Consider the following 14877-nt stretch of genomic DNA (forward strand, 5'->3'; position numbering starts at 1 on the left):
ATTTTTTTTAGATACAAGAGAGGACAAAATGTCCAAAACCAAAAAAGATCAACTCATGGGGGAATCAGATCCCACTCTTTCGCTAGCCACTAAATCTAGTAAATTCGGTGGATAAGAACCAAAAAATGAAGATCTAGAGAGACCCTCTTTGGCAAGTGCATCCGCAAGCTGGTTTTGCTCCCTTGGAATAGCTTTCAACTCTAAACTCCAATCCAGTCTCATAAGACTTGAAATCTGCATAGTGAGAAGACTACCTCTTGAATTAATCGTGCTGTTCTTTAAGAGATCCACAATATTTCTAGCATCTGACTCAATGATTATTTTCTTGAATCCACAGTCCCAAGCAAGTTGGAGACCTCTATAGATAGCCCACTCCTCAGCCTCTTGTGCCGAACTTGTGGCAAGATAATGAGAAAAACCAACCACCCAATTGCCCATGTGATCTCTAACCACTCCACCACACCTTGCCATTTTCTTTGACATAGCCATTGCACCGTCTACATTCAATTTAAACCACCCAATAGGAGGTGGTTGCCAAGCTGGCACTTGTCCCCGTGATTGGTTTAGGGCCAAATTCATCTCTTGTATTTGCACAAAGTGTCGCCAAGTCTGCATAATTACAGCTGTTGGATTTGAAGGTTTTATAAAATTATCATTAAAGATACTATTATTTCTCCACAACCACAGCTTCCAAATACTCACTCCCCATAATAAGTTCCAGTTACCATTAGAAATATTACCGAGGTCCCTCTTAAGGTTCAGAGCAAACCAGTCACGCAGGTGTGTAGCAAAAAAAGCAGAGTGATACTTGGGATGAACTAAATGTTTCCACAAGCCACTAGCATATTCACAATCTCTTAAGATGTGTAACACATCTTCTGACCCAAAATTACAGCAAGGACAAATATCCTGTGTTGCAGACCATTTGCTTCGCCAGGCATTTGTGGGTAGTTTATTATTGAAGGCGATCCATATAAAAACGCGTATGCGCTCAGCTCCCCTCCATTTCCATATAGCCTTGTAAACAAAACTATAAGTATTTGGAGGATTTTTTTCAACCATGTAATAAGCACTTTTTAGAGTAAATGCCCCATCAACAGTAGCATTCCAGGATAGAATATCATCCCCCGCCCCTTCCAAAGGAGGTAACGTTGTAATAAGGCGTTGAAACACACAATTTGGAACTAGATTTGATAATCTCTGAAAATCCCAGGCTCCATAAGATACCCAATCTGCAACTTTGCTATTATTTTCTTCTTCCGTTAAAGGACGAAGGCACAAATCCTTAACTTTTCTGTTAGGAAAAAGCCAGCAATCATTAAAGAAATTGCATAGAATGGCCATTTCGAATACTCCACTTCATACCCATATCAACAATATGACGCTGCTGTGCTATAAATTTCCACAAACAAGAGTCACTCGGATGAACCTCTAAGAGATTATCCTCACTGCGCAACATGTACTTATGAAGCAAAACCTCAACCCAAAGACCTTTTGCACCAGTCACCAGCTTCCATGCTAATTTGGCCCCGCAAACCTGATTAACAGTAGTCAATCGCTTGAAACCCAGTCCTCCATAGAGTTTTGGCAACACCATTTGATCCCATCTAATAGGATGAAAACCATGTAGACTCTGACTATGTCCCCATATAAACTTCCTTTGCAATCTTTCCACTTCATGACATACAGCTATAGGAATTTTTGACACTTGCATAGGGTATAAAGGAATAGCACTGAGTACCGACTTGGCAAGAGTGATGCGTCCAGCCATCAAAAGGCAATTTTCTTTCCAACCAGCAAGTTTTGACTTCACTCTATCAATAATAAACTGAAAAGTATCTGTCGGTTTCCTCAATCTAGTGATTGGAAACCCCAGATATTTTCCAATTTTTGTAGAAATATTCATCCCAGTAATCTCTTTAATTCTCTGCTTAGTCCTAGCTGGAACTCTTGGTGAGAAGAAAATAGTAGACTTACTTTTGCTAATTTTCTCCCCAGAAGCCAAACAAAATTTATTCAAACAACTCATCATACATAAAGCTTGTTGTTCCGTTGCAGCTCCAAAAAGCAAAATATCATCGGCGAACATTAAATGAGAAATAGACGGTCCTTCTTTTGCCACTCTCACTGGTTTCCAACTACCATCTTTAACTGCATCACAGATCAAGTGCGAGAGCTTATCTATGCACAAAACAAACAGTAAGGGAGAAATAGGGTCCCCTTGCCGGAGTCCCCTCATTGGAGAAAAATACTCAGTTTGAGATCCATTCCATAGCACATTATAAGTAACAAAAAAGACACAGGCTTTAATTAAATTAACAAACCCATCATCAAATCCTACTTCTAATAAAACTTGCTGCAAGAAATCCCATCTAATCCTATCATACGCCTTCTCCAAATCAATCTTCAAAGCCATCAAACCTTTTTTGCCCTTTGATTTCTTCATGATATGCATAATCTCTTGCCCCACAATGATGTTATCTTGAATATTTCTCCCTTTAATAAAACTAGTTTGATAAGGAGAAATAATGTTATCCATGACAGACCTCAATCTAATAGCAATAATCTTTGTTATGCATTTATAGTGCACCGTACAAAGGGAAATAGGTCTGAAATGACCCACCAACTGAGGATTCTCATTCTTAGGAATCAAAGAAATAAGCGTTCTGTTATCTTCCACCTCCACATTTTTGGTAAGAAAAGCTTCTCTAACAAAATCGCATAGCTTTGCTCCTACAATACTCCAGTTGGACTGATAAAAGATAGGAGAGAAACCATCTACTCCTGGTGCTTTATAAGGGCCCATGGAAAATAACGCACTTTTGACTTCCTCAACGGAAGGTGCTCTGCTCATATCAAACAAGGTGGATCTATCTATCAAGGGGAAACTAGTCCTCGTAAATAGAACACAAGAAGATTGCTCCTCACAAATATAAAGATTTTTAAAATAATTAAGAACCAGAGCCTTAACTTCAACTTCATCTTCAATCCACCGATTCTGGTCATCCTTCAATGTCATGATCTTGTTCCTCCTTCTTCTTAACTTAGTCCTGAGATGGTAGTATTTAGTGTTCCTATCACCTCGTGTAATCCACTCAGTCCTGGCTTTTTGAAACCATTTGATCTCTTCCACTTTCAATAATTGTTCTAAATCAGACTGTAACTCTTTTTCCAGGTTACGCAGAAAGAGAGAAAAAGGATAGGGCGAGGAGTTCTGGATTCCTTTCAACCTACTCAAAATTGTTCTCTTCTTCTGTTCAACAAAACCAAAAGTGCTTCTATTCCAATCCAAAAGATCATTCTTTAAATTAGCTAACGACTTAGAGATAATGCCATTATTTTTCCAGGCTTCACACAGAAAATCTTTAAAGTTCTCGTGTTGAAGCCACATTGCTTCAAAGCGGAAAGGCTTTATGCCTCTATTAACATTACTTTGAGTAGGAAGACATAAAACCAAAGGATTATGATCCGAGAAGAGAGTTCTGGGAAGAACCTTTAAAATACCTTCTGGAATTCGAAGCAGAAACTCATCATTCACAAAAGCTCTGTCTAGACGTTTATAGACGAGAACACCCAAAATCTTCAGTCCTTTCCAAGTAAAATGTGGTCCATTGAACCCCAAATCAGATAACCCACATTCTCGAACTCTATCTTGAAACCAATTAATTCGACTAAAGTTGCACCCACTCCTCCAATCCGTTCTGAAGCATGCAAAATATCATTAAAGTCACCATAAACCACCCAAGGCTTTGAGATTGCCGAAGAAAAATGCCGCAAGGAATTCCAGTAGCTGTCTATTATTTGAATGAGGAATGGCGTAGATGGCAGTGAGGAAAAAAGAAGATTTACCTGGTATCTCACAATCCAAATGGAAAAATTGTTGATTCTCAACCAAAACATTAATCTGAATATTGTTACTCTTCCATGCTGCTACAATTCCCCCAGATCTTCCAATACTTGGAATCACTTTGATCGAATCAAATCCAAGAGCATGAAGGGGCGAAATTTTGTTTGATCTTCACACCTTGTTTCTGCCAAAATTATTAAAATGGGCTTGGGCCCTTCACACACAGCTTTAAGATTTCTGAGAAGCCCCTTACTACAGGCTCCCCTTGTGTTCCAATATAAGAGACTATCCATATAAAACAAATGAATAGTTTGAAATAGAGCAGCCCAATTAAAACCCATTAGAGAATTGGGTCTCAGGTACCATCGTACTCTCGACATAGTCATCCTCTTGCATCAAGCTCGTTGGATTGTTAAAAGGAGGCCTAATACTAGGATCACCTGGGTCCACCTCCTCAATCCTAATCCCATCCAAATTAGTGAAGGACTTTGGACGTTGGGCTTTGTCTCCTGGGCCCAAATCCATCATGTTCACAACCTCACGTTCCACTAATTCACCCTCCGGTATATTCTTCCCCTCATTTGTCTTTTCGTTACATTCTTCCATAGTGATCATCAGAATTTCATTGCTTCTCATTTCACGCCCTAACATCTCCCTTGTCCTCTTCTCACACTTTCTACTTACCTCCATCTCCTTTAATTTCTCATTTGTCTCCCTCGAAATCACTTGCTCCTTTAACTTCTCGTTTGCTTCCCATGTTGCCGCTCCCTCAACATTTTCTCTTTCCTGTTGTCTTCTCCCTATGCTTTTTTTCTTTCCATTTGAAGCTCGTACAGCATTAGTGCGTTGTGCCCATTTCTGTGTCTCAGGTACGGAATACACAACCTCATCCCGTACGTTCTCGTTATGCTCTGCCTCATGCCATTGCTCTTCCACGTCATCCAGAACGCCGAATCTAGAACCGGCCTTTTCCGACCGGTTAGCTTCTCCCCTGTTCTCTTTCACTCTTCTTTGCCGGCGAGGTTTCTGAACCACCCGCCACTGGTCTTGAGTAATTTTTCTTTCATGAATAACCACACCTTCCTGCTCTTTTGGATTCATTTGTGTTGCCCTTGGATTTGGATTTCCTTCTGCTCTTTGTTTTTTCTCTCTTTTTGGACAAACTTCACTTCTATGCCCATAAATACCACAATTTGAGCAGAGCATATGGAGCCCCTCATACTCAAGGTAATACTCCTCTCCATCTAATGAAAATCCCGACATTAACTGCTCCCCCAAATCAACTAGAACACAAATACGAGCATAATGACCTCTTAGCTGACAAGAGGTATTCATATCCACTTAATAGTTTCTCCAATTCGATTACCAATAATTGTTAAGGCCTCCTCATCATAGTATTCTAAGAACACCCTTGGCATCCTGACCCAAACTGCTACCTTGTCTATGGTTGCTCTAGCTGGTTGGAACCTTGGTTCCTATGGTCTCACAGTTAGATAATGATCATAGATCATCCAGGGGCCTCCTGTAAGTGCATTAAAATAATCTTCTCGATTTGATAACTTCACAACAAAGAAGCCATAACCAATATTAATGAGGTTAATGACACCTCTTTTTGCCCACAAGGATTGCAGACGTGACTGGAGAGCTTTATAACCAATAGACCTGTCTAAGAGCTTAACTACCACTGCCTTCCTCCAAGCTCTGTACAACTTTTTCTTCATTTTCCCAGAAAAAGAAAATGTAGGGAAGTTCCTGTTAGGATCCTCTATTGTTCTGCATAATGGTTCATCCTTCTCCTGTTCCATAGCTTGTTGAGAACCTTCAGACATAGAATCGTCTGAATCTTCCTCGTCCGCATTCTCAATGTCATCATCAGAATGATCATTGTTTTTATCTACACCTTTCAGCTTTTCTGCAAACAAGGGCCCTCCAATATTATATTCAGAACTCTTCGACCCCGCCTTTGGCCAGTGGCCCCTGAGGATATTGTCACTACTATCTTTGGGCCCATTCTTGATCTTCTTCGAACTTCGCACCAGCAAGTCATCCTCTTCCTGAGACGGTGGAATCAACGGTGTTTTCCCAGCAAGCACGAGCGCCATTTTCCCAGCACAAGCTATGAATTTTGCATAGAGAGAATGGAGGAAGACGTCCCAACTACTTTTTGAAGAGATATCTAATTTCCTATTTATTTGGTTTTAGCCTTTTAGGGCAGAAGACAACTTTCAGTCATCCTGATCTTTGAAGACGAATCTGCTCTCTAAGGGGCATAAGATAAAAAGGATTTCAGACTATTTTTGGATTTGAACATGTTAGGGCCTAATTAGGTTATCATTATACTACTTTTAATCCTTAATATAAGATCATATTTGACTTTTATTTTGATCCTAAATATAAAACCACAATCCACTTTTTCTATCATATTTATGTATTTTTTTAACGTAATCCTTCTAACAATAACAGTTCTAGCCACTATACTTGATTAGTAAGGATATTTTAGGAAAGATAACACATATTTATTACAAATAACTAACTTAACTTTTTTTTTTAATCTCCTCAAATTAGTCAACTAGTTCTTATAATTATGACTGGAGGTAGTAGTTTTCAAAATAAATGTTTAGTTTTATAGGATCTAGGCTTTAGAGATTATGCATTTTAAGGTTCATGATTATTTCAGGTCTCAAATTTTAGAATTTCAGGATTTTATGAGCTTGGAGGCTTATGAATTTTATGATTTTGTGTCAGCTTAACTAATTTTGTATTTTCCAAACACCCAAAAAGTGAGAGAGAAGTGATTTTGATAATCTACAAGTAGATTTTCATTTGGATGCAGTTTTTTTCCCCTTCTTTTGCATAAGGGTAGCATATGGTCGTTTCGCAACAAAAATTAATGCGAAAAAGTTCATAATAACGACTTTGGAGAAATCATGCCTCCCTTTTATGTTTGAATGTTGTCAACATCAATGGGGAAGGAAAAACTCTCTTAAAAATGATTTTTTTTCTCATTTAAAAAATAATAAAAAATTGGATGGACGTGTAAATAAATTAATGCATGGTGTGCACCAATAAAGTGAGCGATTCAAAGTAGGAAAAACGATTTAGTACCAACAATGACGTAGTATATTGACAGCTGGCAGATTCGCTTAATTATAAATCTTTATATATGCAATGCTCCTGTTATCTTTCGTCATGCAGATTATTTATTTATTTATTTTGACAAGCTGAAGGTTTACGCACAAACCAAACCATGTTCGGCGTAAATCCATAGCACACCGCCGGAACAAGTCAAGTACAAGGATACAAGCTCTGAGATAAGAAATCTATTTACAGTAATTGGAAGCTCTTTAATTTCTCTTAACATCACCCATTGCTTTTGGCGAAGACAAACTCCATTAATTGTCGCCCTAATTTCAAGTTGTGGCTTCTCTGTCAGTGTTGAATAGCGCATGATCAAAGTTTAAAAAGGGTACTCGCGTAGATATCTCCAGGAAAAGAAAAAAAGAAGTAAAAATGATTTTATTGTTTTGTCACCCAACACATATATCCAACAGTACATAATGTTGAAATAATCGATGGAGAGGGGATGATGATGTGGAGGAGGCGATTCACGAGACAGATGAACGTTTTGATGGAGCTTGTTGGTTGACAGGAGCATGGCGGAGTCATGAGGGAGGCGAAGCCTGTTGGCAGATATCGGCGAAAGCCCTGAGGATGAGTTGGTGATGACATGGCAAATTGAGCTTAAGAAACCACTGGAGAAGCTCTCCCACCTCACTCGCTGAGTAAATCTCTCTCTCCATTATCATTTGGATGATGGAGTCCTTGAAGTCATTATATGGGTTTTCCGACTTCATCTCCACCACGACGCTGCCGCTCAGTTTCCCGCTCATGGAATCCTCCGCCGAGACCGACTGGGGAATGGATGCCGATGAAGTTACGGTGGTCGGAGGATCTGGATTTGGATGGCAGCAGATTTTAGGCTTAGGTGTGGGGTCGTATATGTCAAAGGGCTTCGGGTTGCCACAATTGCCACACCCTCCATTTGCTCTGAAAATGCTTCTCAGCAGGTTCCTTTTATTATTCCTACTCATTAACTGAGATGACTGAGATTACTGAGATTACTGGACACTCTGGCTTTGTGTTTTTGTCTCAGATATATATTAACATGTGGGAAACGATCACAAGACTCCTGGAAGAGTTGACGTTTAACCCACGGAACATATCATTTTCTAGGTGCCTTTTATGCATTTTCTTTCTATTTCTTTTGCCAATCGCTGTCTTCATCCTGTCTATTATCAATTCTCCACCCCCCCAAGTGTACGCTTATCATTTCAACGTAAGCTCCAATCGAAATATTGATCTGCTTTCTTGACGTCACTCAAAAATGTAAATTTTTACCCGTCGAGATTAAGAGAGAGATTCAAATATCCAAACGCAGAAGTAATAACTTCGGTCTTCAGAAAATTCATAGGAGAAACTAAGTTTTAAGGTTTAATTAATGCTTCTTAATCTGTTATACCATACATGTATTGCCGTCGTGGATTTTTTTCCCCGAATTAAACTAAAGAACTCAAACTGAGGTCACACTCACATCAATATGTGAAGGAACAATGTTCATGATCCCCAAAAAGTCCGGTGACGCAATAGCTATAATCCGAGCCAAGTTCGATGATCATATCGTCCCCGCATTCGTATGTGAGTTAACAAGTCTGTATCGGCCATGAATCTTCGTGGTTCTGAATAAACTACTTGTTCTACTTATGGAATCTAAACTGGGTCTTATCTAAACTTTGTTTAAACTTCCTTTTTAAATATACCAGAACGCTTCTTTAAATCAAGCGGGGACCATTCTTTTCAGCTTTCAGTCCAGCAAGAGCAAAGTTTTCATATAAGAGCAACAGTTAAGTCAAAAAGGCAGTCATTTGCGTAGAGAAACCTGAAACAACATTTCAACTTTTACCCCCGAGATTTTCATGTTTGATTAGGAAATCCATTTCAAGATTTCCTCCAGGAATTTACACGATCGGAGGCATGAGAGCCTCTGCCTCGACCCCAAACAAAAGGTTTCGCGTCAGCTTGAAACCCATGATTACTGCTATTACTGCTGAACTGATACGCGGAACTGTTTCTGCTGGATGCCGGAAACGACACTGTTCCAGAACTACGACTGGGGGTTTGATTGGATTGGGGATGTGATACTACCAGTGACTGCATTTTCCGATCAAGTCCCACGTCAGCACTGGGAGTGCCCCTACCTGAACCTGAACTCCATCCAACACCTCCACCTTTGTAAATGACGCTACCATATGAGGAGGATCCAAAGCTGCTTCTACTTCGTTCGTTAGTTTTCCATGTATTATTGTAATTGCTGTTTGCGTTTCTGCTGCTACCACCTTCGTTAGTTTTCCATGTATTATGGTAATTGTTGGCATTTCTAAACTTGCTTTCATATTGGGACCTGCATTTTCAAGCTCCTCAAAATTATATACATACAACTATTTCCTACCCGATTCCTAATTTCCTTACCCTTCCGAGAGGATTAAAACGAAAGGGAGGAAGATGGCAAAAGAAGAGGTAATACCGTTCATGCCAGAGTGCGGTTTCCATAATATCATCACCAGAGATTGTCTGCATAATTTCATAAAAATTAATCGCAAAAGTGCCAACTTCTGTTAAACCAGATAACGTCTGCTATTTCTTACCTTTTCCGGTAGGTTCAGGCCATGAAGTAAACCAGGAATACGTTTACCACCACCTGGCAGCTCATAATAAGCACATCTGCAGAATACAATAACATCAAGTTGGAAAAGTTGAAACATGAATTTGAATTAAGGAAAGGAATGGACAATAGGACATGTTTTGAGATCATACATGGCACAATCCTCCTGAGACTCAAAATCTACCTTAACATCCTCAGTGCAGGGTCTTACGAAACCCCCGATTCCATCACTATTCAAGAATGATGAGAAGGGTCAAGTCATGGGATCCAAGGGATCTCATCAATTATAGCATTAATACAACAATCCACAAACGAACCTTATGCTTATTTCAATCTTATTTGCTACATTTTGCCGGGAAGATCTAATCTTCGCCGCTAGCTTGGTAGATCCTGCAACAAACAGTAGGTCTGAACCTACTGAATTCCTAATTGCTTCTTCTTCCTGAAAAAGACACAACAGAGGAATCGAGGTTCGAGGATATTCCTTTAGCATCTACGAAAGAAAAGTTCAATTTTTTTTATCTGAAAAAAAAATGAATTCTTGTTATTGAAAACCTATAAGTAAACCATACAGTTAACTCCTTCTCGAGTTTTCTTGATTCAGTCAAAAGCCGCGCTTCATCTATAAATGGAAGTTTCAACGTGCCCTGTGACACAATTGATGGTTCTGTTAGCATATTGCACTGCATGGGAAAAAAAGATTTTGATGATTCTATTAAGTGAAAGTCGAAAGATAAATAAAACCTGCCACATGAACCGCTTTCCATCCGTGTCAACTTCAAAATCTACAAATTCAAAGCAAGATAAATAAGATGAAGAAAATAGAAAGCATTAACATTTTGAATGCTTTGGATTCTTAACATAAAACTTACTATGTGGATAAAAGTCAATTATGTTTGATTGCTCATCGACCATCAATTGTGAATATGACTTCGGTAGTGCATGAGCGCTGCCCCAGAAGTAAAATCAGTTTCATTTTCGTAGGAAAGAAAAATGAACATGAAATATCGAATGGTTACCTCCTGGGGGGCAGAACAGCTAGGAGCTGATCAAAAGGTTTTAATGGGACCCCTTTGTGAAAGTTTAATCTCACCTGAGTCATGCCCCTAAAATCCGAAGCAAAAGGTGCATAATTGTAAGGGTAAAACCTGCATGATCCAGTTCTTATGTCTTACAATTCACATTCACAATTCAGTAAAAGAAATTATACAAAACCGAAAATTCAGTATATATATCCAAATCGATGGGCTAACCATGACCACGAAGGAACACCAAAATAATAGTATTTAAGCACCCATAACAGTCCCTCTGTGTACTTATTGACCTACAGGAAAATATTATCAGTCAAATACATTCACTATGCAACGTCAGTATAAAAATATAATACAACCATTTGAGACAATGGTCTGGAGAAGAAATAATTGTACACTTACTATTTCTTTTCTCTTGGATTCGATACTTTCCACAGAGAATTTCACTTTATAATACCTTTCTTTCCAACCCTGTGTTCCTAATTTTACCTGCAATGAATTGGAACAGCGCATGCTAATTGATATCCGTTACTTTCTAGAACATGCATGCTGGTGTAGATAAAAGAATCATTCAAAGAAACTAATTAGGAACCTTCACAGTGCAATACTCCATACCTTATCATTTGGAAACACTCCACTTCTATAGAGATCTAATTTGCGTTTGATGCAATTATTTAATTGTTCTTTTAACTCCTTTGTGTTCTGCATAATCTGCTGCTCCTTCATATCACGGATCAAAATATCATTTCACACGAGACACAGTAATTTATTTTTGTCATTATTTGTAAATACAAGCTAAATTGTTCTTCCAGGGAGGACTTGCCAACTTACTTCTGAATCAGCAGAAACAGTGGGATTCTCACAGAGGAAAACAGATGCCGAAGTACTTTCGTAGCATTGTTCAGAACTTGCATTCTCCTCTTCCTGTTTCTGGGCAAGAATGAGTGAATTACGAGGATCTAAGATTAACTTCAACGTATAGATGTTTCAAAGTCGGGTATTTCAACTTACAGACTGTTCATATTCTCTCATACATCTTCTCAATACTTTCTCTCTTATTTCGGATCTTTTTGTGAAAATTTTCTCTTCATATGTTCCAACCAAAAGGATGAATTTTTCAACTCTTGATAACTTCACAAAAGCGGCTTTCCCGTCCTCGACCTGTTAGTATCATAGGGGAGAGCGTAGTGCTCGCAAAAGAAAGTTCAGACTCAGGAAAATATAATTTATATTATATATACAAGGAACAAGAGGAGGTTTACCTTACTCATATCAACAAGATACCCTCCAATATTCTTGAACTCTTTCTTGTAAACTGTCATTAGTAAATCCACAGCATCCTACAGGACAATAAGAAATAATTAACAGCAGGCTGAAGCCGTATAACATACACGGCAAATAAATTTTGGTAAAATTACCTCGTGAATTTGCAAAGAAGGCAAGGGAGGCAGGAAATCATTTCCAGCCAAAAAGCAAATGAAGATGAAATCATCAATTATCCTCTCAAATTCGATGTTGAATTCTTTGGGTGGATCTTGTGTGTTCAAGTCATGTTGAAGGTATTCCCTCAACAACCTAATGTCCACAAACTGCAGAAAGGAAAAATAGACAGTTGAAACTAATAAAGAGTAACGATATCCACTAACTGGTGAAAGCAATAATTACTTATATATGATACCTCGAAAGGTATTGCCGCACTTTTTGGTTGCTGCTCTGCTGTGACCGCAACCTGTTTATCATATACACCAGTTAGAAAATAACATCAACTATAAACGTCAATGGATCTTAAGTCATCTATCAATAAATACACTTCTAGGTATCAAAATTCAAAACCACCTCTCGTAGTATTGAAAAATGTGGTTCATGTGTTGCCAGGGCTAGCATTATCAAGTCAGCATCCTGAAATACAAGTTTCCAACATGAATAAATAAACCAGGAAGGTATTCGAAGCTCTCAGCAGAATGAAACTATACAAAAATACTAGTCAAGCTCTGACTGATTTTTGGTACCAGCCCATATAAGCAGTGTGTGGTATTTGGATCATAATCTTGCAGAGTCCTCTGCCTTCGTATGAAAGACGTAATTTTATGTTCTCCTTCTCCACTGACATTGGCGTCAGAGAGAATCACCTGAGGTGCAAATGAATTATACAAGTTAAATGTGTTGTATAGCCGCTATGAGTGAAAAAGTAATGCCAAGCCCACGTGTATAAACCCTACACGCACCATAATATTCCTCCAAGATGGATCATGGGTTATCTTCTCAAAGATATAGTCTTGCAGGGCTCTTGATAGTCTGTGCATGAACTCGGTGCCCGGTGTAATCACATTGGAGTCGGAAACATCCGGTTCTCGTTTTGGAAGAACTTGTTTGCCATCCATTTCGAACTGCCTTCTCAACCTGTTTTCCTCCCATTCCTATGAAAAACGAAAGAGGGAAAATATACCATTTATCAAGCCCCCATGATCAACAGAAATGGGCCAATATTCGAATTACATTCCTCAAACTCACCCTTATTTCCGCGTCTTTTGCTGATCGAAAACGCCTCGATCGCTGTTGGTTCATTTTGGCCCGAGGGGCTACTCCGTCTGTGAGAGAAACATGCAAACAGTATCTTTAGTCTTTCAAACTATTCACAGATCGACAACAGAACCAGGAGACAAAGCTCTTCCAGCTAGTATTTTTAATTAGTTAAGGTGATGAAATATTACGTCCCTCACCTATTGCCACATACACGAGCTTGCGAGGCTTAACTATGTTGAAAAGCCGATCAATGTGTTCAAATACATTGTGGAATACTTCTTCGATCGTTGTCGGAGTGCTCTGCGTATCATAATATCAAATTTTGCGGTACTCTTACAGGTTTTATTATACAAGCTCCGAATATCATAATACATTATTCACACACACAAAAAAGGAGGGGAAGAGAGAGCAGTGAGTTACATCATCGTCATCTGGGCGGAGGCAGGGGTGGATGACTCCATTCAAGTCAAGGTACAAGTTATCAAAGACTTGGGCATTGGAATTAGACAAGGTGGCATCTTCAGTTTCTCCTGTGTCTTGGCGGGCTTTCACTATAACCTTGTCATATTTGCTAACCAGCCATTTGTAGAATGCAGGCACGCCCATCTTCTTCTGTCAAACTCTTCGCTGCCGAGTGACTGAAACTAAGCGAACTGCGACGATGCTGTTTATATAAAGATGGGAAAAGCAGAGGAACACGGGTGCTTTAATTTAACAAGAAGAGAGAGGGAAATTGTGACGCAGCTTGCCAAGTCCTTCATTTGGCGGCAAACAATTGGTTGGGCTGATAATAATATCTAGAATTCTAGATGTGGCTCTTCAGTCTTCAGTTCGCGTCTCGATGATACACCCTTTAGTCTTCCGTTTGTTGGAACCGTACGTAGGAAAACAAAAGAAAGCTTTGAAAAAGAAGGAAAAATTGCAATAAATCTTACTAAAAAATTAAATACAATTTTTTTAAATTATCAGATTAATCTGAAACCTTACAGAAGATTTTACTGGTTTAATTACTAAATTATCCTTATTTTTTAAATATATATTAATAATTAAAAGCACAGTTGTTAACAATTTAATGAGTAACAATTAACAATTACTGTAATAGATATTGACAACTCATATATTATATTTTTGTGATACATTGAGAAAATATTTTATTAATACCTGTTATAATAGTTATTAATTGTTATGTATTAAATTGTTAATGACTAATCTTTCAGTTATCAATCCATATTAAAAAAAGATAAAGATAAATAAGTAGAATCTTTTGTAATAAGGCTTATTGGGACTTCATATTAATTTGATGATTTTAATAGGTTTTTTGATATTTAGTTTTCTTAAGTGGGATTTTTTTGTAATTTTTTCTTAAAAGAATTCGTTTTAGATGAGTGTTCGCATTGGCAGATCATGTTTCGCTTTTCCTTTGTTACTTTGTGTGGCACTTGCCTTTGTTGTCGCGGGGAGCGGTTGCTTAGTGCTGACGCTCACATTGAATACGGGGTAACTTAATTCATTAGTTCTGAGCTTGTTTCGTCCTTCTTCTTGTTCTCAGAATGGCAATTTTATAAGCTTATTTTTTTTTGGACTCAAATTTTATAAGCTTATTTTACAAAACAAGTTTTAGGTGAAAATTAAAAAAAAAGAATAATTTTTCTGAAAAAAACTAGATTGAAAAAATTACTCCCAAAATAGTAGGTTATAAGATGAAGAAGAAAAAATTGTTTGGTTTACTTGTTTCATATAATTGATATTGACATAGT

The 14877-nt window shown here is 38.3% G+C and overlaps 3 protein-coding genes across 3 annotated transcripts; all 3 read right to left on the reverse strand.

Annotated features, from left to right (window-relative positions):
* Positions 1 to 48: 48 nt before the first annotated feature.
* On the reverse strand, positions 49 to 5182 carry LOC114725488 (uncharacterized). The gene is made up of 4 exons (XM_028912006.1): positions 4219 to 5182; positions 4072 to 4132; positions 1464 to 3701; positions 49 to 1294 (listed from the first exon to the last, which is right to left on the reverse strand). Exons 1-4 carry the CDS (start codon positions 5180 to 5182, stop codon positions 49 to 51), a joined length of 4509 nt encoding a protein of 1502 aa, XP_028767839.1.
* Positions 5183 to 7509: 2327 nt separating this feature from the next.
* Positions 7510 to 7938, reverse strand: LOC114725490 (transcription repressor OFP6-like). Its single transcript, XM_028912007.1, has one exon. The coding sequence runs from the start codon at positions 7936 to 7938 to the stop codon at positions 7510 to 7512; it is 429 nt and encodes a 142-aa protein (XP_028767840.1).
* An 810-nt stretch (positions 7939 to 8748) lies between these two features.
* On the reverse strand, positions 8749 to 13826 carry LOC114725491 (5'-3' exoribonuclease 3-like). Its single transcript, XM_028912008.1, has 23 exons — positions 13541 to 13826; positions 13318 to 13420; positions 13109 to 13185; positions 12823 to 13014; positions 12607 to 12726; positions 12434 to 12496; positions 12276 to 12326; positions 12016 to 12186; positions 11860 to 11937; positions 11609 to 11758; positions 11429 to 11527; positions 11213 to 11317; positions 11000 to 11086; positions 10820 to 10890; positions 10586 to 10714; positions 10439 to 10515; positions 10311 to 10351; positions 10139 to 10213; positions 9884 to 10008; positions 9719 to 9796; positions 9550 to 9625; positions 9429 to 9475; positions 8749 to 9305 (listed from the first exon to the last, which is right to left on the reverse strand). Exons 1-23 carry the CDS (start codon positions 13724 to 13726, stop codon positions 8843 to 8845), a joined length of 2664 nt encoding a protein of 887 aa, XP_028767841.1. The 5' UTR covers positions 13727 to 13826; the 3' UTR covers positions 8749 to 8842.
* Between the last annotated feature and the right edge of the window lie 1051 nt (positions 13827 to 14877).

This window comes from Neltuma alba, unplaced genomic scaffold, assembly GCF_004799145.2.
Source record: "Neltuma alba isolate B1F8T4 unplaced genomic scaffold, ASM479914v2 tig00012254_pilon, whole genome shotgun sequence".
NCBI classification, from domain to species: domain Eukaryota; kingdom Viridiplantae; phylum Streptophyta; class Magnoliopsida; order Fabales; family Fabaceae; genus Neltuma; species Neltuma alba.